Source organism: Manihot esculenta, chromosome 17, assembly GCF_001659605.2.
Source record: "Manihot esculenta cultivar AM560-2 chromosome 17, M.esculenta_v8, whole genome shotgun sequence".
NCBI lineage: Eukaryota > Viridiplantae > Streptophyta > Magnoliopsida > Malpighiales > Euphorbiaceae > Manihot > Manihot esculenta.
In genome coordinates, this window is record NC_035177.2 from 33,736,776 (window position 1) to 33,762,442 (window position 25,667).

Consider the following 25,667-nt stretch of genomic DNA (forward strand, 5'->3'; position numbering starts at 1 on the left):
GTGGATTTGATCCTTTCACCACTATCTGCAGTTGTAAAATTGTTGATAACCAAAAAGGTTATTTTTTACCAGCTTCGACAACCGCGAGTCAAAAATTGGCGCCGTTGCCGGGGAATTGATTTCACTTATTTGTTTGTTTTTTTCATGACTAGATCTGAAAGTAGGGACACACTGCCCTTTGATCCAGAAATTGAACTCACTCTCAGAAGACTTAGAAAGCAAGCCGCAGAAGCTTCATCTGAAGCAACCGAATTTTACCAACAAGCTGCACCAATGGCTGAACATAATCCACAAGATGCTGCCCCAAATGGACTTGCTGTCCAGAACCAAATAGTTCAAGAAAATCCAGCAGTTAGGCCACAAGCACAAAGGGAAAGAACCATGAGGGAGTTAGCAACTCCTATAGGTGATTATGCTCCACTTTGCATCACCTATCCACCTCTTACAGTTCCCTTTGAACTGAAATCAGGTTTGATTCATCATCTCCCTAAATTTAGAGGTTTGCAAAATGAAAATCCACATAAGCACTTAAAAGAATTTAAAATTATTTGCTCATCCATGAGACCTCAAGGGATCTCTGAAGATCATGTTAAACTAAAAGCCTTCCCTTTTTCATTAGATGACCATGCTAAGGATTGGTTATTTTATTTGCCACCTGGATCTATAACTTCGTGGGATGATATGGTCCAAGCCTTTTTGGACAAATACTTCCCACCATCTAAATCAATTGGCATAATAAGAGAAATCACTAGCATAAGGCAAAAACCAACTGAGGACTTATATGATTATTGGGAAAGGTTTGAAAGACTATGTACAGGTTGTCCACAACATGATATGTCAGACAAAGCCCTCATTCAGTTCTTCTATGGAGGATTGATTCCATCAGAAAGGAAACTCATAAATGTAGCCTGTGGAGGATCTATCTTAGACAAGACACCAAGGGAGATGAAGGAACTAATATCCAATCTTGCAGCTTCATCCAAGCAATATGAAGAAGAGGGGCAAACGCAAAGAGGAATCTATGAGGTAAGAACATCCTCTGTTGAATCTCAAATTTCAAAACTAACATCTCTTGTGGAAAAGATCGCCCTTGGCCAAGTGCAACAGATTCAAGCACCCCAGCCTCCTAGGCCATGTGAGATCTGCTTACATGTAGGACACCCCACTGATCAATGTCCTACTCTCCAAGAAGATCATCACCAAGTCAATGCTATTGGGAGGTACAACAACCAACCTAGATATGATCCATACTCCTATACATACAATCCAGGTTGGAAAGATCACCCCAATTTTAGCTATGGAAAGAGCAACAGTGATCAGAACTACCAAAGTTACCAAAGAAATCAAGCCCAACCAGCACCTTCAACTCCAAATCAGAACCTTGAGAAGATCATGTAAACAATGATGGAAACAATGGTAAGCACCATGCAAGGCGTGCGACAAGACCTAGGCCAAATGACCACATCTATGCAAGGCGTGCGACAGGACCTAAGCCAAATGGCCACCTCTATAGGCCAACTGCAATCCCAAGGTAAGCTCCCTTCTCAAACTGAAACCAACCCCAGACAGAATGTTAGTGCTATTACTTTGAGAAGTGGCAAAGAGCTTCGAGATACTAATCATGAGCAAGAAAAAGAACCAAAGCCACCTGAAGCCTCTCCATCGCAATCTGCAGCTCCTCCTGCGCAAAAGACTGATCCAAAGGTAAGCTTTCACATTCCACCTCCTTTTCCCAAGAGATTTGAAAGAACACAAAAAGAAAAGGAAGAAAAGGAGATCCTTGACACTTTCAGAAAAGTACAAATCAATATACCTCTGCTAGATGCTGTTAAGCAGATTCCCAGGTACGCTAAATTTCTGAAAGAACTTTGCACTAATAGGAGAAAGCTTGCAGAGAGAGAAAAAGTAAGTGTAGGTGAGGTTGTGACTGCTGTTATTAAAAAAGAACTCCCTACTAAATGCAAAGACAAAGGTATGTTTGCTATCTCTTGCAAGATAGGGAATGTTGGTATAAGGAAAGCCATATGTGATCTTGGTGCATCCATAAATGTCATGCCTCTCTCCATCTATAAATCTCTCAATGCATGTGCACTCAAAGAAACAAGAGTTGTGATTCAACTAGCTGATATATCTGTGGTATATCCCATAGGTGTTCTAGAAGATGTGTCAGTTCAAGTAAATGAACTAGTCTTTCCTGCTGATTTCTATGTGATTGATACTAAGGAAGATAGTTATAATACTAGTTCTGATATCCTTCTTGGACGTCCTTTCTTGAGTACTGCTAGAACTAAGATTGATGTGCATGATGGTACTCTCACTATGGAGTTTGAGGGGGAAGTCATTAAATATAATGTCTATGATTCCATGAAATATCCACATGATATATCCCCTGTTTATGGTCTTGATATTGTTGACTGCTTAAGCCAGGAAATTTTTAATGAAAATCAAGATGATATTCTTAACAGTGATTTCTGCAGAGATACTGATCAGGTACAGATTAAGAAGGAGCCAAAACCTAAGGAAACAGTTTGTAGCATCCAACAGATAGTTTGCAGTCAAGCGCAGATTGGAGAAAACTCAGTTGCACCACTTCAGAATGGTGTGCAGACCCTTCTTGCACAAAAAGAGGCACCTGAAGACCTTTTAGGCGCATATTTTCAGCCTCCCACGCAAAACAGCTCCATTCCGCCTCCCTTTCAGTATACTCCTGCGCAAGAAGAAGCACCTGAAAGCCTTTCAAGCACGTCATCTCAGTCCCAATCTCAAATCTCTCCCACTCTCTATCCAACGCAGATAAGCCAAGCACGAATGGAAAAAGGAGAGCCTAGTTCAGTCAGAAATCCATCTCAGAAAATCTCAGAATCAGATCTGAAGCCTCTTCTAGGCCATCTGAAATACATATACTTAGGAGCTGACAAGACCCTACCAGTAATAGTGTCCAATGAATTGAACCAACATGAAGAAGCAAGCCTCCTGAAAGTACTGTAGAAACACAAAGGAGCCATAGGATGGACCATTGATGACATAAAAGGTATTTCTCCTTCCACATGCATGCATAGAATTCACATGGAAGATGAATGCAAGCCAGTTCGAGATGCTCAAAGAAGATTGAATCCACCCATGATGGAAGTAGTAAAAAAAGAAATAGTCAAGCTCCTTGATGCAGGTATCATCTACCCAATCTCTGATAGCAAATGGGTGAGTCCTGTGCATGTAGTCCCAAAGAAAACTGGGATCACCATTGTTCCAAATGCTGAAGGAGAACTTGTTCCCACTAGAGTTCAAAATGGATGGAGAGTATGCATGGACTATAGGAAGCTCAATGCTGCAACAAGGAAGGACCACTTCCCATTGCCTTTCATTGATCAAATGCTAGAAAGGCTTGCAGGTAAAACTCACTATTGTTGTCTTGATGGTTATTCAGGTTTCTATCAAATTCCAGTTGCCCCAGAGGACCAAGAGAAAACCACCTTCACTTGTCCCTTTGGCACTTTTGCCTTTAGAAGAATGCCATTTGGACTATGCAATGCACCTGCCACTTTTCAACGGTGCATGATGAGCATATTTTCTGACTATGTGGGTAAGACAATTGAGGTATTTATGGATGACTTCACAGTTCATGGAAATTCTTTTGATGAATCCTTACCAATTTAGAAAAGATATTGCAAAGATGCATTGAGACTAACCTTGTGCTTAATTATGAAAAATGCCATTTTATGGTTAATCAAGGTATGGTCTTAGGTCATGTTGTTTCAGCTAAAGGCATTGAAGTGGACAAAGCAAAGGTGGATACCATAAAAAATCTGCCTTATCCCCCAACTGTTAAAGACATTCGATCATTCCTTGGCCATGCAGGATTCTATAGAAGATTCATCAAAGATTTCTCAAAAATCACTTTGCCATTATGCAGATTGCTCCAACAGGATGTGACCTTTGATTTTGATGCAGACTGCAAAAAGGCATTTGACTTGATTAAAGAATTGCTTGTGACTGCCCCAATTATTCAAGGACCTGACTGGAACTTGCCTTTTGAAATCATGTGTGATGTAAGCAATTATGCAGTGGGAGCAGTCTTAGGGCAATGTGTGGGAAACTCACCCCACGTCATTCACTATGCCTCTCGCACCCTGGATGCTGCGCAAAGCAATTACACAACAACTGAAAAAGAACTCTTGGCAGTTGTGTTTGCTTTGGAAAAATTCAGACCCTATCTCTTGGGTACCAAAGTCATTGTCTATTCTGACCATGCAGCTCTGCGATATCTGATCAAGAAAAAGGAAGCCAAGCCAAGACTAATTAGGTGGATTCTTCTCCTACAAGAATTTGATCTGGAGATAAGAGACAAAAAAGGCAAGGAAAATCTTGTGGCTGATCACCTCAGTCGGCTTCCATCCAGTTCTACGCCTTGCCCAGTTGAGGAAGCCTTCCCAGACGAACATCTGTTCGTCACTCATTCTGCCTAAGGAGATCATGCCATGCACACCACACCCCAGGGGAGTACTCAGTTTCCTTTGTTCTCTTTTTCTCTCTTCTTTTACATTGAGGACAATGCATGATTTAAGTGTGGGGGTGCATATCTCTTCTTCCTCCTCTCTTTCTTTCTATCTTCTTCTTCTCTCTTTCGCAATTTCTCCTTTCAGATTTTTCGAAAAAAAAAAAAAATCTTTCAGTTATGCGATTTATGCTTTCAGTTTTCTTTTAGTATATTTTTGCTTTCAATAATACACACACTACCACAACCATCTTCTTCTTTTTGTTTTGCTCTATTCAAAACTGATGAACTATGTTGAATGAGTCTTTCTTTCCATGACCCCATTGATGTGAAAACTCTTTAAACTTATGTTGAATCACTTGCAGTGGGTTATATTCATGCTTGAGAATTGCCTTTTGAATTGAATCTTTGAGTTTGCCATGGTGAAAAATATATTGATGACCCTCAATTGATTGAGAATAAATTAAAATTGTGTGAATGAACTTAATGTGACTTGATTTAGCGATTGGTGTTGATTTGCCCAAATCATTGAGAGAAAGAAAATTCAGCAAAGGCAAAGACCTCAAAAGTACAAATTGAAAATTGTTCCAATAGTCAAAAGACTATGAACAAGGCAAGTAGCCACTTGGATAGGTGACCAACTGAAAAATATAAACCTTCAAATCAAAAATAGGTTGGTAACCTTTCCAAGCGAGATCTAAAGTGCAAAAGCTTGAATAAAGTACTTCAAGGTAAGGGCAAGTCAATCCAAAAGCTAGAAAAAGTCTTAACAAAAATGTGCATGTATGGTCTCTCTTGAGGAAAACAAATCCTAGCCATGGTAAGTAAAGGGAAACAAGGAAAGAAGGTGAGTAATCTTCATGCATATATTCTTCACTGCAATGATTCAAAATAGGGGTCTAGAGTAAGAGGTTAAGTGGAAATAAGGATTTAGAATGAGGAAGCTTATTTAACTATGTTTATTTGCTTGAGGACAAGCAAAAGGCTAAGTGTGGGGGTATTTGATAGAGCATAATTTAGTACATTTTATATTAATATTATTGATGAATATTTACATGATTTCTACTTAATTTATTGTTTTTAATATTATTTTGCAGAAAATGGTGTAAAAGGACATTTTGAAGAAAATCCCCCTAAAACTGCCTTATTTGGAGCAAAAGAGAGTAAACCTGCAGAGTTGGATTCAAAACAAGCACTTGGACAGCCCATTCCCGCCATTTTCACGCATGGACAGCACAATCATGGACCAAGCGCTCCGCACGGCCCGCCTTCTCCATTCACCTCACACGGGACGCTCACGCCACGGCCCAATCCGCAAAGGACCAGCGCAGCTCTCCTTGCGTGGACTCGCCAGCCCATGCAAGCTCACCTTGCAAATGGACCAAAGCACTTCTCCACTCAAGCACATGGTCACTCACACATGGGCCCGCGCTCACACATGCGCGCTCAAATAGATCAACTCCCACACGTCTCTTCACGTGGACCATTCCCAATTGCACATGGGCCCCGCCAAATTCACTTCACCATCCACTTCACCAAGCAACGCACCAAGTCCAGCACATGGGCCCGCGCCTTCACCAGCACGTGGACCACTCCTCCAGCATGGGCCCGCCACTGCAAGCTCCCTCAAATCTCTCTTCACATGGACCGCTCGCGCACCCTCACCTCTGGCTATCTGGACTGACTCTGCAGGCTCTGAAAACTCTGGAGCAGTACTCACTGCTGCTCTCTCTGGTTCCTCTGGTCTGTGCCTACACAGATGGACTCAAATGAGGGACCAAACTAGCTTATGAACAACTCTATTAAACTCCCCAAGAATTCCCTTAAACTCACTCAAACATCCATGCAAAGCATGTAAAGAAAAGCTGGACAGGACACTTTCGGCGGAAGGTTCGGCGGCCGAAAGTCCTCTCCAGAGCCGAAACTCAAGCAGCTTTGGCGGCCGAATCTCAACTTTCGGCAGCCGAACCCTTTCGGAGGCAAGTTTCGGGGGCTGAAAGGCACTCCAGAGACGAAAGTCTCTAACCTACGGCGGCACCTTCGGCGGCCGAAACTCCCCTCCAGAGCCAAAATTCCAAATGCTAGGGGGCAAGCTTGGGCAACCGAAGCCACCTCCTCATGGGTTCGGCGGCCGAAAGTACCTTCGGCTGCCGAACCTGAGTTCATCAGCAAGGCAGAAACTTGCTCTGCCTCTCGCCAAAAAGCACCAATCTTCCTCAACCTCACCACCTCAATTCCTCCACATGCATACACCCAAGTATATGCTCAAAGGGGTCAAAAACTACCTAAAAACCCCAACAACACAAAACATAAAACACATATACAAGCTTTTCTCACAAAATCACCAAAACCTCTCTTTTTACCCTATTCATGCAACTCTCCCCCAAAACCTCAAAAATCATCCATAAAACATGAAAACAAGTTCAGGATCTTCACTTACCTCTTGAAACCAAGAAGATGAACGACCCTAACGTGGAGTTTTGGAGCAACTCTCCTTCAAACTCGCCAAAAAGCACAACTTTGTGTTTTTAACTCAAAACCTTCAAAAGAACATAAAAAGCAATCAAACCTTTGCATGATTTGATGAAAACATAAAGAAACTCCAAGAACAAGATGGTCTCACCTCTGGCAAGTGAAAGAAAAGGCGGATGCTTATCCTTCCACCGCTTGAGGGCCTTTTATAGGTGGCTGGCCAGACCACCTTCGGCGGCCACACGTGAAACCGAAAGCCATGCATGTTCGGCGGCCGAATGTTCCCTTCGGCCGCCGAACCTGACTTTTCTGCCTTGGTTCGTTTCTTGCAAAAACTCATTTCCTTATAGTTTAAAACTATGAACATATCAAAACATATTAGAAAAAACATAAATCTTACCCTCTAGAGACGTCCGACATCCTGGACTCCACCGGAAAGTAGAATTCCGATGCCGGACTCTAGCCGGGTATTACATTCTCCCTCCTTAAGAACATTCGTCCTCGAATGTTCCTTACATAAACAAACAAACAAAGAAACACATAAAAGGAGGAAAACTAACCTCAAAACAAATATGGATACTGCTGGAGCATAGACTCCCGCGTCTCCCAAGTACACTCTTCTAGATTATGGTGGTTCCATAGGACTTTCACCATCGGAATTTCCTTGTTCCTTAGCTATCTGATTTGCGTGTCCAGAATCTGTACTGGCTGCTCTACATAGGTGAGATCTCTAAGAATCTCCACATCAAGCTCATTCAAAACCTGATTTGAATCTGACACAAACTGCCGTAGCATAGAAACATGAAACACCGGGTGAATTCGCTCCATAGAAATAGGTAAATCTAGCTTATACGACACATTCCCGATCCTCTGTAAGATCTCAAAGGGTCCAATGTATCGTGGAGCTAACTTATCCTTTCTTCCAAAATGAACCACTCCTTTCATTGGAGACACCTTCAGCAATACCATACTACCCTCCTGAAACTCTATCTGCTTCCTACGTACGTCTGCATAGCTTTTCTGCCTGCTCTGAGCAGTGCTGATCCTTTCTCTGATCACGGGCACTACTTTACTGGTAATCTCTACTAACTATGGCCCTGCAAGAACCTTCTCTCCTACCTCTTCCCAGCAAACAGGTGATCTGCACTTCCTCCCATATAACGCTTCATAAGGAGCCATCCCGATGCTAGCATGATGACTGTTATTGTAGGCAAACTCCACCAGAGGTAGATGCTGCCTCCAAGAACCGCCAAAGTCTAACACACACATTCTGAGCATATCCTCAATGGTCTGGATGGTCCTCTCTGACTGTCCATCAGTCTGCGGATGGAACGCAGTGTTAAAATCCAACCGTGTGCCCATTGCACTCTGCAGACTTCACCAAAATCTGGAGGTAAACTGAGGTCCTCTGTCTGAAACTATGGACACTGGAACTCCATGAAGTCTCACTATCTCATCTAGATAAACCTGTGCCAACTTATCCACAGAATAGTTACTCCTAACTAGAATGAAATGAGCAGATTTTGTGAGTCTATCCACAATCACCCATATAGAGTCTATCCTGTTGGACGCTGCCGGTAAGCCCACTACAGAATCCATAGCTATGTTCTCCCATTTTCACTCTGGAATCAGCAGTGGGTTAAGCATTCCAGCCGGCTTCTGATGTTCTAATTTCACCCTCTGACAAACCTCACAGGCTGTCACGAACTACGCCACTTCTTTCTTCATGGCTAGCCACCAATACACCCTCTTCAGATCCTGATACATCTTGGTGGCTCTTGGGTGAACACTATATCTCGCATTATGAGCTTCCCTCATAATGTCGTCCTTCAGACTGCTACTATCTGGTACACAAAGTCGACTCCCATAGCGAAGGATCCCTTTGCTGTCAAATCTGAACTCTGCACTATTGTCTGACTGAACAGTCCTGGCAATTTTCATCAATTCAGGGTCCTCATGCTGTTTCTGTGCTATCTGCTTCAGAAACACTGGTGTCACTCTCATCTGTGCTATCAACGCACCCGTACCAGACAACTCTAGTTGTAACCCTTCCTCTATGAGCTTATAAAGCTCCATCATTATTGGTCTCCGCTCTGCTGCTATATGGGATAAACTGCCTAGTGACTTCCGGCTTAGGGCGTCTGCCACCACATTCGCCTTACCCGGATGATACTGGATCTTACAATCATAATCACTTAGCAATTCTACCCATCTTCTCTGCCTTAAATTCAGTTCTCTCTGGCACAAGATGTACTGTAAACTCTTGTGATCAGTAAAGATCTCGCATCTAACCCCGTAGAGGTAATGCCTCCACATCTTGAGTGCAAAGATAACTGCTGCCATCTCAAGGTCATAGGTGGGGTAATTCAACTCGTGCTTCTTCAACTGTCTAGAAGCATAAGCAATCACCCTATCCTGCTGCATCAAAACACAACCCAGTCCCACTCGAGACGCATCACAGAACACTGTGAAATCCTCTTGACTAACAGGCAGAGCTAACACTGGGGCTGATGTCAATCTTCTCTTGAGCTCTTCAAAGCTCTCTTCACACTGGTCTGACCAGACAAACTTCTGGTTCATCTGAGTCAGTTTGGTCATAGGAGCAGCTATCTTTGAGAAGTCCTGAACGAACCTCCTGTAGTAACCTGCCAGTCCCAGAAAGCTTTTAATCTCAGTCACTGTAGTGGGTCTGGGCCAGTTAGCTATGGCCTCTATCTTCTTGGGGTCTACCTCAATCCCTTCTGCTGATACTACATGTCCCAAGAAGGAAATGCTCCTCAACCAAAACTCACACTTAGAGAACTTGGCATACAAACCATGCTCTCTCAGTGTCTGCAGAACTATCCTCAGATGCTGGACAAGCTCCTCTGCATCTCTGGAATACACTAAGATGTCATCGATAAAAACAATAACAAAGTGATCCAGATACTCGCTGAAAACTCTATTCATGAGATCCATGAATGCTGCAGGGGCATTAGTCAACTCGAACGGCATTACTAAGAACTCATAATGCCCATATTTGGTCCTGAAAGCTATCTTTGGCACATCTGCCTCTCTGACTCTCAACTGATGATACCCAGATCTCAGATCTATTTTAGAGAAACAACCTGCTCCAGCTAGCTGGTCGAATAGATCATCAATCCTCGATAAAGGATACCTATTCTTGGTAGTGACCTTGTTCAACTGTCTGTAGTCGATACAAAGTCTGAGGGATCCATCCTTCTTTCTGACAAAGAGCACTGGAGCACCCCAAGGTGAGGTACTAGGGCGGATGAAACCCTTATCTACCAAATCCTGCAACTGCTCTTTCAACTCCTTTAACTCTGCTGGCGCCATCCTGTAGGGAGGAATAGAGATCGGTCTGGTATTTGGTAGCAAGTCTATTTCAAACTCTATTTCCCTATCAGGTGGTAGTCCTGGAAGTTCGTCTGGGAAAAGATCTGGAAACTCTCGGACTATTGGTATCGAAGCTGGTTCCCTAACCTGTCTATCTAGCTCTCTCACATGAGCTAGAAACCCCTGACAACCCCTCCTAAGCAAACGACGAGCCTGAAGGGCTGAAATCAAACCTCTGGGTGTACCTCTCCTGTCTCCTCTGAAGACACACTCTGACCCATCCTGGTCTCTGAGACTCACTACCTACTCTCTACAGTCCAAGGTCGCACCATATGCAGATAGCCAATCCATCCCTAGAATGACATCAAAATCTGTCAAGTCTAGAACCACAAGGTCAGCTGGAAGGCATCTACCCTCTATGAACACTGGACTGAAACGACAGACTGACGCTGCCACTGATGGGTCACATTTGGGTCCACTGACCCAGAGAGGATACTCTAACTCAGACATGATCAAACCCAATCTCTCTATGGCTCTCGAAGCAATAAAGGAATGAGAAGCACCGGGGTCCATCAAAGCATACACATCTGAACACCCAATGATGAGATTACCTGACACCACTATTTTCGATGTGTTTGCCTCCTCCTGTGTCACAGTGAAAATCCGTGCTGGGGCTACCGGATTTCCACCTCAGGAACCTGCTGCTGATGTAGAGGCTGCCCCTCTCCCTCTACCTCTGCCACTACTCTGAGGCATGACTGGAGCTACTGGCTGTGCTACTGGCTGGACCACACTGCCTGAACTCATCTGCTGGGATGGTGCAAAAGTCACCTGAGGACAATTCCGAGCAATATGCCCTTCCTGTCCACATCTAAAGCAAGCTGTAGATCCCAACCGACAAGCTCCTCCATGTGGTCTTCCGCATCTTCTACAAACTTGACTGCTTGCGCCAGAGCTTGAGCCACTGCCTATTCCTAGACCAGACTTGACTTTACTCCAGAACTTGTTCCTTGTCCCTTTTGCCTTTTCCCATCTTTTTCTGCCTAAAGGTGCTGCATTGGGCGCCTTAGAACCCGAAGCCTGTGCCTTTGACTGTCTCTGAATATTGGCACTTGCTTCCATTTTCCTGGCTGTGTCCACTATAGTGTGGAAACTCTCCTTTTCTGCTAGAAGAATCAAGGAAGAATACCTGGGATGCAATCTCATAGTATATCTCCTTGCCTTCTTTTGATCAGTATCATAGGTTTGACCCACATACTGAAGCAAATCCAGGAACTTATCTGTAAACTCGTCAACACTCATCTCGTCTGTCTGTCTCAACTGCTCAAATTCTATTATTTCATCTCCCTGGAGCTATCAGGAAAAGCCCACCCTGCAAACTCATTGGCGAACTCTCCCCATGACATGCTGTCCATCCTGGGCTCCATATAGTTCTTGAACCATTCTCGAGCTTTCTTACACTTAAGTGTAAACCCTGCCATTTCTATGGCTCTGCTATCATCTGCTCCCAACTCATCAGTGATCATCTTCACAGTTCTAAGATACTCAAATGGATCATCTCCTGGATTGAATTTAGGAGCATCCAATTTCAAGTACTCTGTCATTTTATGTGAGCTAGGTTGCTGTGCTGCAACAACAGGGGCTACTGGTTCTGGTTGTGGTGGTGGAGGTACTGGTTCATTTAACTCTGGGTGTGCTGCACTTGGATGGGTAGGGGAAGGTGGATACATAGGATATGGTGGGTAGTAATGAGGATAAGGCATATATGGCATGTAAGTAGGATATGGGACAAAACTAGAGTACTCCGACATACCTCCCATCGGATACCCTGGGTCCTGAGGAAAGGGTAGATAGTCAAAACCTGAGGCCTAAGCGCCTCCCTGAGACTCTCCCATACCTTCTTCAGATCTGCCTACACTCATGCTTTCATCTAGAGACTAGTCAATCTCCATAGCCTCCCTCACTTCCGCTGATCTTCTTCCTCTAACTGTACCTCTTCTGCTCTCGTCTACAGACCTTCTAGGGTCTATTGACGTACCTTCCCTGCCAGATCTCTGAGACCTTGCCCTTGGCAATGCAGGAGGACGAGCAGCTGTTCTCTCACTCTCTGGTGGGACTCCAGTCAATCGAGCTGATCGACGAGTTCTATATGTAACACATATATCTCACTACTGCACATGCATATCATGGCATTACATAGCATTAACTACACAGGACTCAACATCCTATCCTAGCGGACATGATTCCCTATTGTGCTTGACTTCCTCTAACCTCTATGAGCCCGACACTCTCTCTATAGGTCCGATCATGTGAACCTAGGGCTCTGATACCAATCTGTAACGACCCCAAAATGGACCGTCACCGGCGCTAGGATTCAGATCGGCTTAAGGCCGCTAGAACCCGTAGCAAGCCTGCTATACTCTCTGAGTACCTGTAAAATCTCATACATGGTCATACATTTTCTGTGAAAATAAAAACTCTTTTCTGAACCAAGGCTCAAACTGTGCATGCACTATCTCTACTCTGTACCCCTGACTAGAGCTTGCTCTAGATGGGTTAATTCATACCTGTTAAGCCTGGTTTTTCACATACTCTGTAAAACAGTAATATAAACAGACCATGTATCCAACAGATTTACAATACAAAATAACTAAGTCAAGCACAATTCTAACTTTATACACAACTGTTACATCTCTTTAATATTACATGTCCACAATACTCTATTACATAACTCTTCTCTCTTCCTGTACTCTGCTGGACTTCCCCTGTACACTGTACACTGAACCTGCAAGACTGGGGTTAAGGGAGTGGGATGAGCTCTATAGCCCAGTGAGTAGAACAGTAAAATAAGTCATTAACACATGATCTTATAGAATGCATCATATCACAGACAGTCCACATCAAGGGTAAACCTGTCACCACATAGTCCCAGTAACTGTGCCGTGCCAGGCCGTAGACTGGGGTCCTAGACTTCCTGTATTGTATATGTATACGTGTATATAACACCTGTACTTACCATTTGCCAGGGCGTAGACTGGGCACCTGGACTTTACTATACCTGCCAGGCCGTAGAATGGGGTCCTGGTCTTTACTATACTTGCCAGGCTGTAGAATGGGGTCCTGGTCTTCCTGTCTGGAACTATTGGATCATTCAGCATTCACCCACATCACAAATAACTATGCAATGCAACATATTCGTGGATTCTAATGCAAACAAACTATTGTATTCACATGATGCATGAATTATGCTTAAAGCACTTCATTTCTCAATTGAAAGAATTAAGTTTAGTTCCACTCACCTCTGGCTATCTGGACTGACTCTGCAGGCTCTGAAAACTCTGGAGCAATACTCACTGTTGCTCTCTCTGGTTCCTCTGGTGTGTGCCTACACAGATGGACTCAAATGAGGGACCAAACTAGCTTATGAACAACTCTATTAAACTCCCCAAGAATCCCCTTAAACTCACTCAAACATCCATGCAAAGCATGTAAAGAAAAGCTGGACAAGACACTTTCGGCGGAAGGTTCGGCGGTCGAAAGTCCTCTCCAGAGCCGAAACTCAAGCACCTTCGGCAGCCGAATCTCAACTTTCGGCAGCCGAACCCTTTCGGGGGCAAGTTTCGGGGGCTGAAAGGCACTCCAGAGATGAAAGTCTCTAACCTTCGGCGGCACCTTCGGCGGCCGAAACTCCCCTCCAGAGCCGAAAGTCCAAATGCTCGGGGGCAAGCTTGGGCAACCGAAGCCACCTCCTCATGGGTTCGGCAGCCGAAAGTACCTTCGGCTGCCGAGCCTGAGTTCATCAGCAAGGCAGAAACTTGCTCTGCCTCTCGCCAAAAAGCACCAATCTTCCTCAACCTCACCACCTCAATTCCTCCATATGCATACACCTAAGTATATGCTCAAAGGGGTCAAACACTACCTAAAAGCCCCAACAACACAAAACATAAAACACATATACAAGCTTTTCTCACAAAATCACCAAAACCTCCCTTTTTACCCTATTCATGCAACTCTCCCCCAAAACCTCAAAAATCATCCATAAAATATGAAAACAAGTTCAGGATCTTCACTTACCTCTTGAAACCAAGAAGATGAACGACCCTAACATGGAGTTTTGGAGCAACTCTCCTTCAAACTCGCCAAAAAGCACAACTTTGTGTTTTTAACTCAAAACCTTCAAAAGAACATAAAAAGCAATCAAACCTTTGCATGATTTTATGAAAACATAAAGAAACTCTAAGAACAAGATGGTCTCACCTCTGGCAAGTGAAAGAAAAGGCAGATGCTTATCCTTCCATAGCTTGAGGGCCTTTTATAGGTGGCTGGCCAGACCACCTTCGGCGGCCACACGTGAAACCGAAAGCCATGCATGTTCGGCGGCCGAATGTTCCCTTCGGCGGCCGAACCTGGCTTTTCTGCCTTGGTTCGTTTCTTGCAAAAACTCATTTCCTTATAGTTTAAAACTATGAACATATCAAAACATATTAGAAAAAACATAAATCTTACCCTCTAGAGACGTCCGACATCCTGGACTCCATCGAAAAGTAGAATTCCGATGCCGAACTCTAGCCAGGTATTATAATGGTGGAGGAGGTGCAGCATCCCCTGGGGTAGGGTTTGCTGGACCTGGGTAGAAAGATAGGGGTGGGTACATAGAGTACTGTGGGTATGGTGGGTAGAAAGGTGGGTATGGCATGTGTGAGTGGTAAGGGCTAAAGCTGGGGTAATCCGATGTACCTCCCATCGAATACCCGGGATTCTGTGAAAAGGGTGGGTACTGGGTTGGCTGAACAAATCCCGAGGCCTGAGTGCCTCCTTGGGACTCTCCCATGCCCTCTTCTGACATACTCACTCCAAGGCTGCCATCCCTCCTCTGGTCCACATTCATATCATCCCCTACATCCTCTGACATTCCTCCTTACACTGTCCCCCTTCTACTCACATCAAAAGACCTTCTAGGGTCCCTTGATGTTCTCTCCCTACTAGACCTACAGGACATTGCCCTAGGCAATGCTGGAGGACGGGCATCCGTGCCCTCGTCCTGGGGTGGTACTCCAGTCAATCGTGCAGATCGACGAGTTCCTCTCATCTTGCTTACTGAAAAACAACACCCATCACATAAACATTAGCATCAAATGGTTCATGTGCAAACACATGAACCCGCGTCACATACATCACCTACATAGCATATCATTAATGCACATACATATAATCATGGTATTTCACATCATCATTCAAGACAGGACTCTACATCCTATCCTAGTGGACATGATTTTCCTATTATGCTTGACCTTCTAGAACATCTATGAGCCCGACACTCTAGGTCCGACCATATGAACCTAGGGCTCTGATACCAATCTGTAACGACCCGGATACCGGACCACTACCGGCGCTAGGATCCAGATCGGCTTAAGGTCACCGGGACCCGTAGCAAGCTAAATATTCATCCTGTATACCTGTTTAATCCCATACATGATCAACACATACATAAAAATTTTGAACTTTTCTTTTCATTCATTCACCAAACTCAACCTGTGCATGCACTAATCATATACATAATCATCAACCCCACACTGGAGTCCTCATCAATTGCTCCAATGGGGTAACATAACATTTATTAAGTTTGGTTTACATAAACATCATTAAAATCATTTCATTAAAAGATCATGTAACCAAAAAGGGATTAACAACATACTAGGGTCAAGCACAATTCTATCCTCAATACAATCATTACTTTACATAACTATTTAATACCATTCATTACATTACTGAATTATACATTACATTTCAATATTTATCATATCCACCACTAGCTATTACATGACCATAACTTTACTCTAGCTGACCTCCTGATCTATCCCGTACCTGCAAACCTGGGGGATTAAGGGAGTGGGGTCAGCTACTAGAGCCCAATGAGCAGAATAACATAAAACATCATATTAACATTCATGCTTTCATGAAATGCGTCACATCACAAACAAATCACATCAAGGATGGACTTGTCACCAATAGTCATCTACATAGTCCAATCGTGCCAGGGGCGTCGAATGGGCCTCACTGGTCTTTCTCTTAACAGAACATAACATAGCATAACATTCCATAGTGCCAGGGGCGTCGAATGGGCCTCACTGGTCTTTCTCTTAACATAGTGCCAGGGGCGTCGAATGGGCCTCACTGGCTATCCATACCGTATCATCATCATACCATAACATACGAGGACTAAAGGGTCATTCAACATCCATCCGCATCATCATCAAACTATGCAATGCAACATATTCATGAATTCTAATGCAAACAACCTAGAATATCTCATGGCATACGTGATGCATGTATCATGCTCAAAATTCATTTACTTTAAACATAAAATTTATTCCACTCACCTTTGCCTAGCTCTGACAAGACACTGAAGCAGCTGACTCACGGCTGGGGTCCTCGGTTCCTCGGGTCCGAACCTACACAGGTGGACTTAAATGAGGGACCAAGCATACATAAACATGACTCTAAAATACTCCCCAAAAACCCCCTAAAACACCTTAAAACAATCACATAAATCATGCAAAAGAAGACTGAACAGGGCACTTTCGGCGGCAGGTTCGGTTGCCGAAAGTCCCTCCAGAGCCGAAAGTCATGCACCTTCGGCGGCACTTTCGGCGGCCGAAGGTTCCCTCCAGAGACGAAACTCATGCATGTTCGGCGGCACCTTTGGCGGCCGAAACTCCCTTCCAGAGCTGAAAGTCCACTTTCAGGGGCAGGGTTCGACAGCCGATACATGCTAGCACAGGCAGGTTCGGCGGCCGAAAGAGCCTTCGGCTGCCGAACCTGAGTTCTTCCCAAGGGCAGAAACTCAGCCTCTAACATGCACAAAAGCCTCCCAACTCATTCAACATGCACTTACCTAGTCTACAACATGAAAACTCAAGCCAACAAGCACATAGGGGTCTCAAACTAACTTAAACCCCAACCAAAACACATCAAACATACACATACTACCCACATTGCTCATAAACATAATATAAACCCATAAACTCAACAATAACCTAAACATGCATTTCTACCCCACAAATCTTCATAAAACTTCTTTAAAACATACTAGGAAGGTTGGATCTAAGCTTACCTCTTGAAGATCGAGAGGAAAGACCATCCTAGCTTGGAGATGGGGAGAAATCAACTCTTTGGTCTCCAAGCTTCAAAACTTGCTCTTTTGCTCAAATATCTTCAAACCAAGATAAAACTTGTTAAAACATGAAAGATCGAAGGAAAAACATCAAAAACAACCATGGGAGAGCATGGACTCACCGTTGGCCGAAAATGGGGAGAAAGCTCGCCCATTTCGGCCATGGAGCCCTTTTATAAGGGCTGCCAGACCACCTTTCGGCAGCCTAAAGTGCCTCCAAAACTCATGCAAGTTCGGCGGCCGAACATGAGGTTCGGCCGCCGAACCTTTACCTCTTTCGGAAGCCTAACTTGCCCCCTTAAACCATTCAATGTTTGGCGGCCGAACTTGAGGTTCGGCGGTCGAACCTGGAAATGCCTCCATAGTCTTTTTCATTCAAAACTCAATTTCCTTCTTACTTAAAATCATAAAACACATTAAAACATTTTATAAAACATGATTTTACCCTTCTAGAGGTTTTCGACATTCGAGATTCCAACGGACGGTAGGAATTTCGATACCGGAGTCTAGCCGGGTATTACAATTTGAGTTTGATGACAGCTGCAAAACAGCTTTTGATTTGGTCAAATCACTGCTGATTACTGCCCCAGTCATCCAGCCACCTGATTGGACCCTTCCATTTGAGATCATGTGTGACGCCAGCAACTTTGCTGTGGGTGCAGTGTTGGGACAGCGAAAAGGTAACTCTCTTCATGTCATACACTATGCCTCACGCACCCTAGATGCTGCACAATGCAATTATTCCACCACAAAAAAGGAGTTGCTGGCTGTTGTGTTTGAATTGGAGAAATTTAGGTCCTATCTACTTGGGACAAAGGTGATCATTGACAGTGCGGTTGTCAAAGCTGGTCAAAAATAACCTTCTTGGTTATCAACAATTTACAACTGCAGATAGTGGTGAAGGATCGAATCCATAGAGAATTGATTACCTATTTATTTTTCTCAATCAAGACCAAGAGAACTAATTGAAAGTACAATTGAAAGCAAGTAATTAAAAGCTGAATGAAAGTAAAGTGCAACAAAAGTAAAAATGGGGGGTTTTGAGATGATTTGACCAACAACTATTGAAAGCAATTAAAATAGTAAGTAATCAAAATAAAAGAAGAAATCAATATGAGAAAAGGTCTAGTTGAAGATATGGATCCACTTTGGTTGTTTGGGTTGATCATTGAAACTTAGGTTTTCTAGATTGATTCAATAGATTAGTTATGGGGATGGAAAACACTTCTCACCACCATGTCTCTCCTTATGATTAAAATAATTAGGGAACGTCCTCTAATCAATTACTAATTAACAAATTGCCAAGGAACGTCCTTGGGCCTTAGGCATCAAAACAATTGTCAATTGCATAAAGAATGAGAGAGACCTAACCCTAGCTACTCAAACGCATGAGATGTTGCTAGATCATGCAATTCCCTAGTTTTTACACCAAGTGTTCTTAGATCAGAATATTTCCAACAATTACGGACTAACAAATATCATCAATTAACTTTGCAATCAAGAATCAAGTGGCCAATTTGATCAAAACAACAAAGCAATCTTAGAATTAAGCACAATTGCATGAATATTGAATAAACCAAAATCAAACACTTTATGTTCAGATCTCACAACCTTTTAAACAACCTTAGTTTCAACCAAACTTCAACTAGAATAAGGGTTTCAGCCACTCATGACTGAACCAAAATAGAAAATAAAAGAAAAGAAAGCAAGAAGATGAAGAACTAAGGGAAAGAACCCTTGGAGAAGCCTTGCCAATTCCTTGGAGGAGAGGTGTATGAAATATGCCTCTTCATGTCTTTTTGAGGCCTTTAAATAGATGTTGAGAGGCTGCCTAGGGTTTCTTGGGTGTCCATGCATCTTTGTAGAGATTGCCCAAAGTACCCTTGAGTCTTCTATGTGTATGTGTAGAGTTGCAAGCCCTTTTTTGTCTTTTGATTGATGCCCAAGTGTGTTCAAGAAGCCTTCTTCACATTATTCATGCACTAAAGAGGAAGGTGGAGCCTTGATTTGAATTTTGAATGTGCATGACACTAAGTGGGAAACATGTGATCTTCAAGATTTGGCTTCTTGAATAAGGAGGAGACTGTTCGGGGGCACTTTCGGCCACCTAAGATGAGTTTCGGAGGCTGGACTTTCGGCTCTAGACGTAAGGTTTGGCGGCCGAAGGTGCCGCCGAAGGTGGTGGAGTTTCGTCTCTGAACCTGACTTTCGGCCGCCGAAAGTGCTTCCGAAAGTGCTTCGAAAGTGGGTGACTTTCGGCTTCCGAAAGTGCTTCCGAAAGTGCTTCCGAAGGTGGTTGAGTTTTGGCTTCCGAAAGTGCTTTCGAAGGTGCTTCCGAAGGTGGCTGATTTTTGGCATTCTTTGGCATTTTTAAGAGCATTTTCTCCAAATTTTTTCTTCACACCTAATATTTGCAAAACATGATTAAAACCACAAAATTAGGTAGAATAGGTGCAAATAAACATCAATAAGGTCATGATAATGTGGACTAAAATATGCTCTATCAATCATTTATTCAGACCATGTTGCACTGAGATATTTAATCAAGAAAAAGGAGTCCAAACCAAGGCTAGTATGATGAATATTGCTGTTGCAAGAGTTTGACTTGGAGTTCCGTGACAAGAAGGGAAAGGAGAACCTTGTAGCTGATCACCTAAGCAGAATTCTGACCGAGATGGAGACATGCCCCATCAATGAAAATTTCCCTGATGAACATCTCTTTGCTGTCCAAGAAGAGGAACCATGGTATGCTGATACTGTTAATTTCCTTGCCACAGGAGATTTGCCTACTGATTTGCCCAAACACATGAGAGACAAGATCAAGAAAGATGCAAGGTATTATGTGTGGGATGAGCCTTACCTATGGAAGCATTGTGCAGACCAAGTCATAAGGAGATGCATCCCGGATCAAGAAGTGCATTCTGTCCTGACCTTTTGCCACTCATATGGCTATGGAGGACACTTTGGGCCACGCAAGACAGCCTTGAAGATACTTGAAAGTGGGTTATTTTGGCCTAACATATTTAGAGATTCTTATTTATTTTGTAGGTCATGTGCAAGATGCCAACAAACAGGAAACCTTGGCAACCGAAGTGAAATGCCACAAGCACCCATCATGGTGTGTGAAATCTTTGATATTTGGGGCATTGACTTCATGGGACCATTCCCACCTTCCTTTGGCAACACCTACATACTTCTAGCCGTGGACTATGTGTCCAAGTGGATTGAGGCCAAAGCAACAAGGGCTGATGATGCAAAAACAGTTTGTGACTTTGTGAAATACCATATATTCTCAAGATTCGGTCTGCCCAAGGCCATTATCAGTGATCGAGGCACCCATTTTTGCAACAAGGTAGTAGAAACTCTCCTCAAGAAGCACCATGTCATCCATAGAACCTCTACTGCCTATCATCCTCAAACAAATAGACTAGCCGAAGTACCAAATAGGGAGATCAAGTCAATCTTGGAGAAAACAGTCTGCTCAAATCGCAAGGATTGGAGTGTGCGCCTCAATGATGCCTTATGGGCATATAGGACAGCCTATAAAACTTCAATAGGAATGTCTCCATATAGGCTGATTTATGGGAAAGCTTGCCATCTACCCGTAGAGCTTGAACATAAAGCCTATTGGGCTGTCAAAAGGTGTAATCTTGATGAAAAAGAAGCTGGAGTACATAGAAAATTGCAACTTCAAGAGCTTGAGGAGATCCGGCGTGATGCATATGAAGCCTCATGGGAGTACAAAACTAAGACCAAAGCCTTCCATGATAAAAATATCTCCAGAAAACACTTCCAGGTTGGTGATAAGGTTTTGCTTTTTGATTCAAGGTTCAAATTATTCCCTGGGAAGCTTCGGTCTAGGTGGATAGGACCATTTGTGGTTGAGCATGTCTATCCACATGGGGCTATTGACATAAGGAGTCCACAAACGAGCAAAGTTTTCAAAGTTAATGGACATCATTTGAAGATATTCTATGAAGGATTTACTGCTCATCTTGTGGAAGAGATCCCCTTAGATCCCCCTTCCCTATACTGCTGATCAACTCGAGGAAGTCCAGCCCAAGACAGAAAACAGGGCGCTACTGGGAGGCAACCCAGCTGAAGCGATCTGCCTAAATCACAGCCCAGTCTGGGGAAAATCGCCTGCATGTACCATAGCCACAAGTAATTGGGGCAAGTGATCTGCCCAAATCGACAGGCCAATTCGACAGGGTTCACCTCGGTAAGAACAAGATCAACCAGGCTGTTGCACCAAAGAAGCGATTTGCCCAGGTGATTTGACCACATCACCAGGCCAAATCAACAACTCCGCCTACCAACAGAAAAAGGTGTGAACAGTACCAGCCAAGCAACAGCAAGGAAAGAAAGTGATTTGGCCAAGTGATTTGCCCAAATCACTAACCAAATCACCCTGTCAAGAAATCAGAGACTCAGCATTTAATGATCAGGGCAGTTCAACTACCCCAAATCACTTTAAATAATTTTTATTTTATTTTCTTCCTTTTCACGTTATCTCTTTCTGTTTCATCTCCTCCTTTTTCAAGTCTTCCCTCACCGACGACCACCGGCGACAGCAAAGCACCATGGCTAGAAGCAAGATGAAAGTCACCGGTGGCCCCGGAATGTGGAGGCGACACGGGATGCCTAGGCCCATCCGCATTCCAACTGACAGCGATGAAGAAGTAATGGAAAAGCCACCACCAGTCCCCAACGACGCCGACACTGAAGCGGCCGAGGAGGCAAGCAACACCGCCAGTCCAGCAACCCAGACCTATCGCCGTCGAACTAGGGCATCATTGATTGCACCACCACCTTCACCACCATCCGTCGCGATCGACACCCAGGAAGGCAAAACGCCTGAAGAAACCACGCCGCCCACCAGTCATGGCCAGAAACGGCCAAGACCACCATCACCACCACCATCACCAAGCCCGGAGCAACAACAAGAGACACTCAGTGCCACACCTCCCATAAGCCAAGAAGAAGACGAATTGCCCAGCGATCTGCCCAAACCAACCCACCCTGATCACATCACTCAGACCTTGACGTTCAACAAGGCATCCGAAAGGGCCAGGCTAGATAGAGTTTCCTCTACGCCCTACCACCCAGGTAAGTACATTCACCTTGGCACCCTTCAAGAACTGAGATTCCAACGCCAGGTACGTAACTTCATCTCTGCTATTGGTTGGGACAAATTCTTCTTCCTCCACCTTCCATCCTTCACTGAACTCACTCATGAGTTCTTCACTACTTTCTATTTTGATAGACCAGCCATGCACAACCTACACACACCTGACATCATTGGATTCAGGCTATTGGGACAGCGATTTCGCTTGTCCCTACAAGAGTTTGGCACTGCCATGGGCTGTGAATGCCCTGACTCCACCTGGGATTTTTCTACAGAATTCAATCCCAACACTGCCTATCTGGAATTATGTGATAACCCCCCTGATTCTTACTTGCCTACCAGGTCCAAGGACCTGTACCTCAAAGACCCAAGCTTGAAATACATTCACAGGTTTCTGGCCTACACATTTTTTGGGAGGAAGGATGCACCCAACATCCTGATCAGAACAGAGTTATACATACTATGGTGCATGCACCACCACCAGAAACTACACTTTGGTTATTGGGTTGCAACCCAAATATCCAGCATTATCCAGTACCACCGCCCCCTGATCCTTGGGCACTTGATCACTGCCATTGTAGTGAACCTGAAACTTTTACACCCTGCCCATACTGATCTCACCCCCACTAACAAGCCAACCCCCCTAGACCTACGATCTTTAGATGATATGGGGTTGCTTTGCAAAGTGGGGGATATTTTTTCTCTTTCACCTGCGGGACCTCTAACACCATGCCATGAGCGTGTATTCAGAAAGAAGAAGGCACAGCCTGCCCCAGCAGATGGAACAGCAGGGGAAACAGAGCAGGCACCTCCAGTAAATGAACCACCTGCTGTTGCACCCCAACAGGACGCACATCAGGACCCCGAAGACGCAGCCCCAAACCAGACAGTTGAGGCTCGTCTCAGTAGAATTGAGACCAGAATGCACAACATGGAGCACCTGTTGCAACTGTTAGTGAACCACTTTCTGCCTCCAGACCAGGACAGGCAGTGATTTGGGGCAAATCACCTGCCCAGATCACCCACAGGCCAGGAATTTCCTTTCCCTTTCCTTCTTAAATTTTTTCTTTTTTATATATATGTTTACACATTGAGGACAATGTTTGCTGTAATACCAGGCTAGAGTCCGGCATCAGAATTCTACTTTCCGATGGAGTTCAGGATGCCAAAAGTCTCTAGAAGGGTTAGATTTATGTTTTGCTAAAAGGTTTTGGTATGTTTCATAGTTTTAAAGCATAAGGAAATGAGTTTTTGAGTAAAATGAACCAAGGCAGAAAAGCCAGGTTTGGCCGCCGAAGTTGAGGTTCGGCCGCCGAACATGCATAGCTTTCGGTTTCACGTGTGGCCGCCGAAGGTGGTCTGGCCAGCCACCTATAAAAGGCCCTCAGTCGGTTGAAACGATAAGATCACCGTTTCTTTTACCTTCTGAGGTGAGACCCTGTCCTTTTTAGAGTTTTCTTCATGTTTTCATTAAATCATGCAAAGATTTGATTATTTTTATGTTGTTTTGAAGGTTTTGGGTTAGAAACTTGAATTTTGAAGTTTGGAGAGTTTGAAGTTTGGAGAGTTGCTCCAAAACTCCACGTTGGGATCGTTCATTTTCTTGGTTTCAAGAGGTAAGTGAAGATCCTGAGTTTGTTTTCATGGTTTATGGATGATTTTTGAGGTTTTGGGGGAGAGTTGCATGCATAGGGTAAAAAGAGAGAGGTTCTGGTGATTTTGTGAGAAAAGCTTGTATATGTGTTGTATGTTATGTGTTGTTGGGGTTTTTAGGTAGTTTCTGACCCCTTTGAGCATATACTTGGGTGTATGCAAGTTGAGGAATTGAGGTGTTTGAGATTGGGAGAGTTTTGTGCTTTTGGTGAGAGGCAGAGCAAGTTTCTGCCTTGCGGATGAACTCAGGTTCGGCCGCCGAAGGCACATTCGGCCGCCGAACCCATGAGGAGGTGGCTTCGGCTGCCCAAGCTTGCCCCCGAGCTTTTGGACCTTCGGCTCTGGAAGGGAGTTCGACCGCCGAAGGTTAGAGACTTTCGTCTCTGGAATGCCTTTCAGCCTCCAAAACTTGCCCCCGAAAGGGTTCGGCTGCCGAAAGTAGAGATTCGGCCGCCGAAGGTGCATGAGTTTCGTCTCTAGAGAGGACTTTCGGCCGCCGAACCTGCCGCCGAAAGTGTTCTGTCCAGCCTTCTCTTGCATGCTTTGCATGGATGTTTGAGTAAGTTTAAGGGGATTCTTGGGGAGGTTAATAGAGTTGTTCATAAGCTAGTTTGGTCCCTCATTTGAGTTTCTCTGCGCCTCCACAGACCAGAGGAACCAGAGAGAGCAGCAGTGAGTACTGCTCCAGAGTTTGTCAGCGCCTGCAGAGTCAGTTCAGCTAGCCAGAGGTGAGTGGAACTAAACTTAATTCTTTTAATTGAGAAATGAAATGCTTTTAGCATAGTTCATGCATCATGAGTATACAGTAGGTTATTTTCATTAGAATCCACGACTATGTTGCATAGTTATTTGTTGATGTGGGTGAATGCTGAATGATCCAATAGTTTTTGAGAGAAGTCCAGGAACCTTTGACTACGCCCTGGCAGGTATAGAGAAGTCCAGGAGCCTTTGACTACGCCCTGGCAAGTATAGCAAAGTCCAGGAGCCTTTGACTACACCCTGGCAATGGTAAGTACAGAGGTGTTATATACACATATACATATATGACAGGAAGACCAGGTGCTCGATTCTACGCCCTGGCACGGCAGAGTTACAGGGACTATGTGGTGACAGGTTTACCCTTGATGTGGATTGTCTGTGGTTTGATGCATTCCATCAGAGCATGTGTTAATGACTATTTTACTGTTCTACTCACTGGGCTATAGAGCTCATCCCACTCCCTTAACCCCAGTTTTGCAGGTTCAGTGTACAGTGTACAGGGAAAGTCCAGCAGAGTACAGGAAGAGAGAAGAGTTTTGTAATAGAATATTATGGACATGTAATAATAAAGAGATGTACAGTTGTGTATAAAGTTAGAATTGTGCTTGACTTAGTTATTTTGTGTTGTAAATCTTTTGTTATGTACATGATCT

The 25,667-nt window shown here is 44.1% G+C and overlaps 1 protein-coding gene across 1 annotated transcript; it reads left to right on the forward strand.

The window, feature by feature from the left end:
- The first annotated feature begins 22,057 nt into the window (after positions 1 to 22,057).
- On the forward strand, positions 22,058 to 23,217 carry LOC110607758 (cell surface glycoprotein 1-like). The gene is made up of 2 exons (XM_021746918.1): positions 22,058 to 22,633; positions 22,945 to 23,217. Exons 1-2 carry the CDS (start codon positions 22,058 to 22,060, stop codon positions 23,215 to 23,217), a joined length of 849 nt encoding a protein of 282 aa, XP_021602610.1.
- The last annotated feature ends 2,450 nt before the right edge of the window (positions 23,218 to 25,667 follow it).

What these genes read in the sequence shown, in the direction of transcription:
- LOC110607758 (XM_021746918.1), top strand. Translation starts at nt 22,058, where the DNA reads ATGGCTAGAAGCAAGATGAAAGTCACCGGTGGCCCCGGAATGTGGAGG. An exon ending in AACTGAGATTCCAACGCCAG is followed by an intron (nt 22,634 to 22,944) that starts GTACGTAACTTC and finishes CTTGCCTACCAG; the next exon opens with GTCCAAGGACCTGTACCTCA.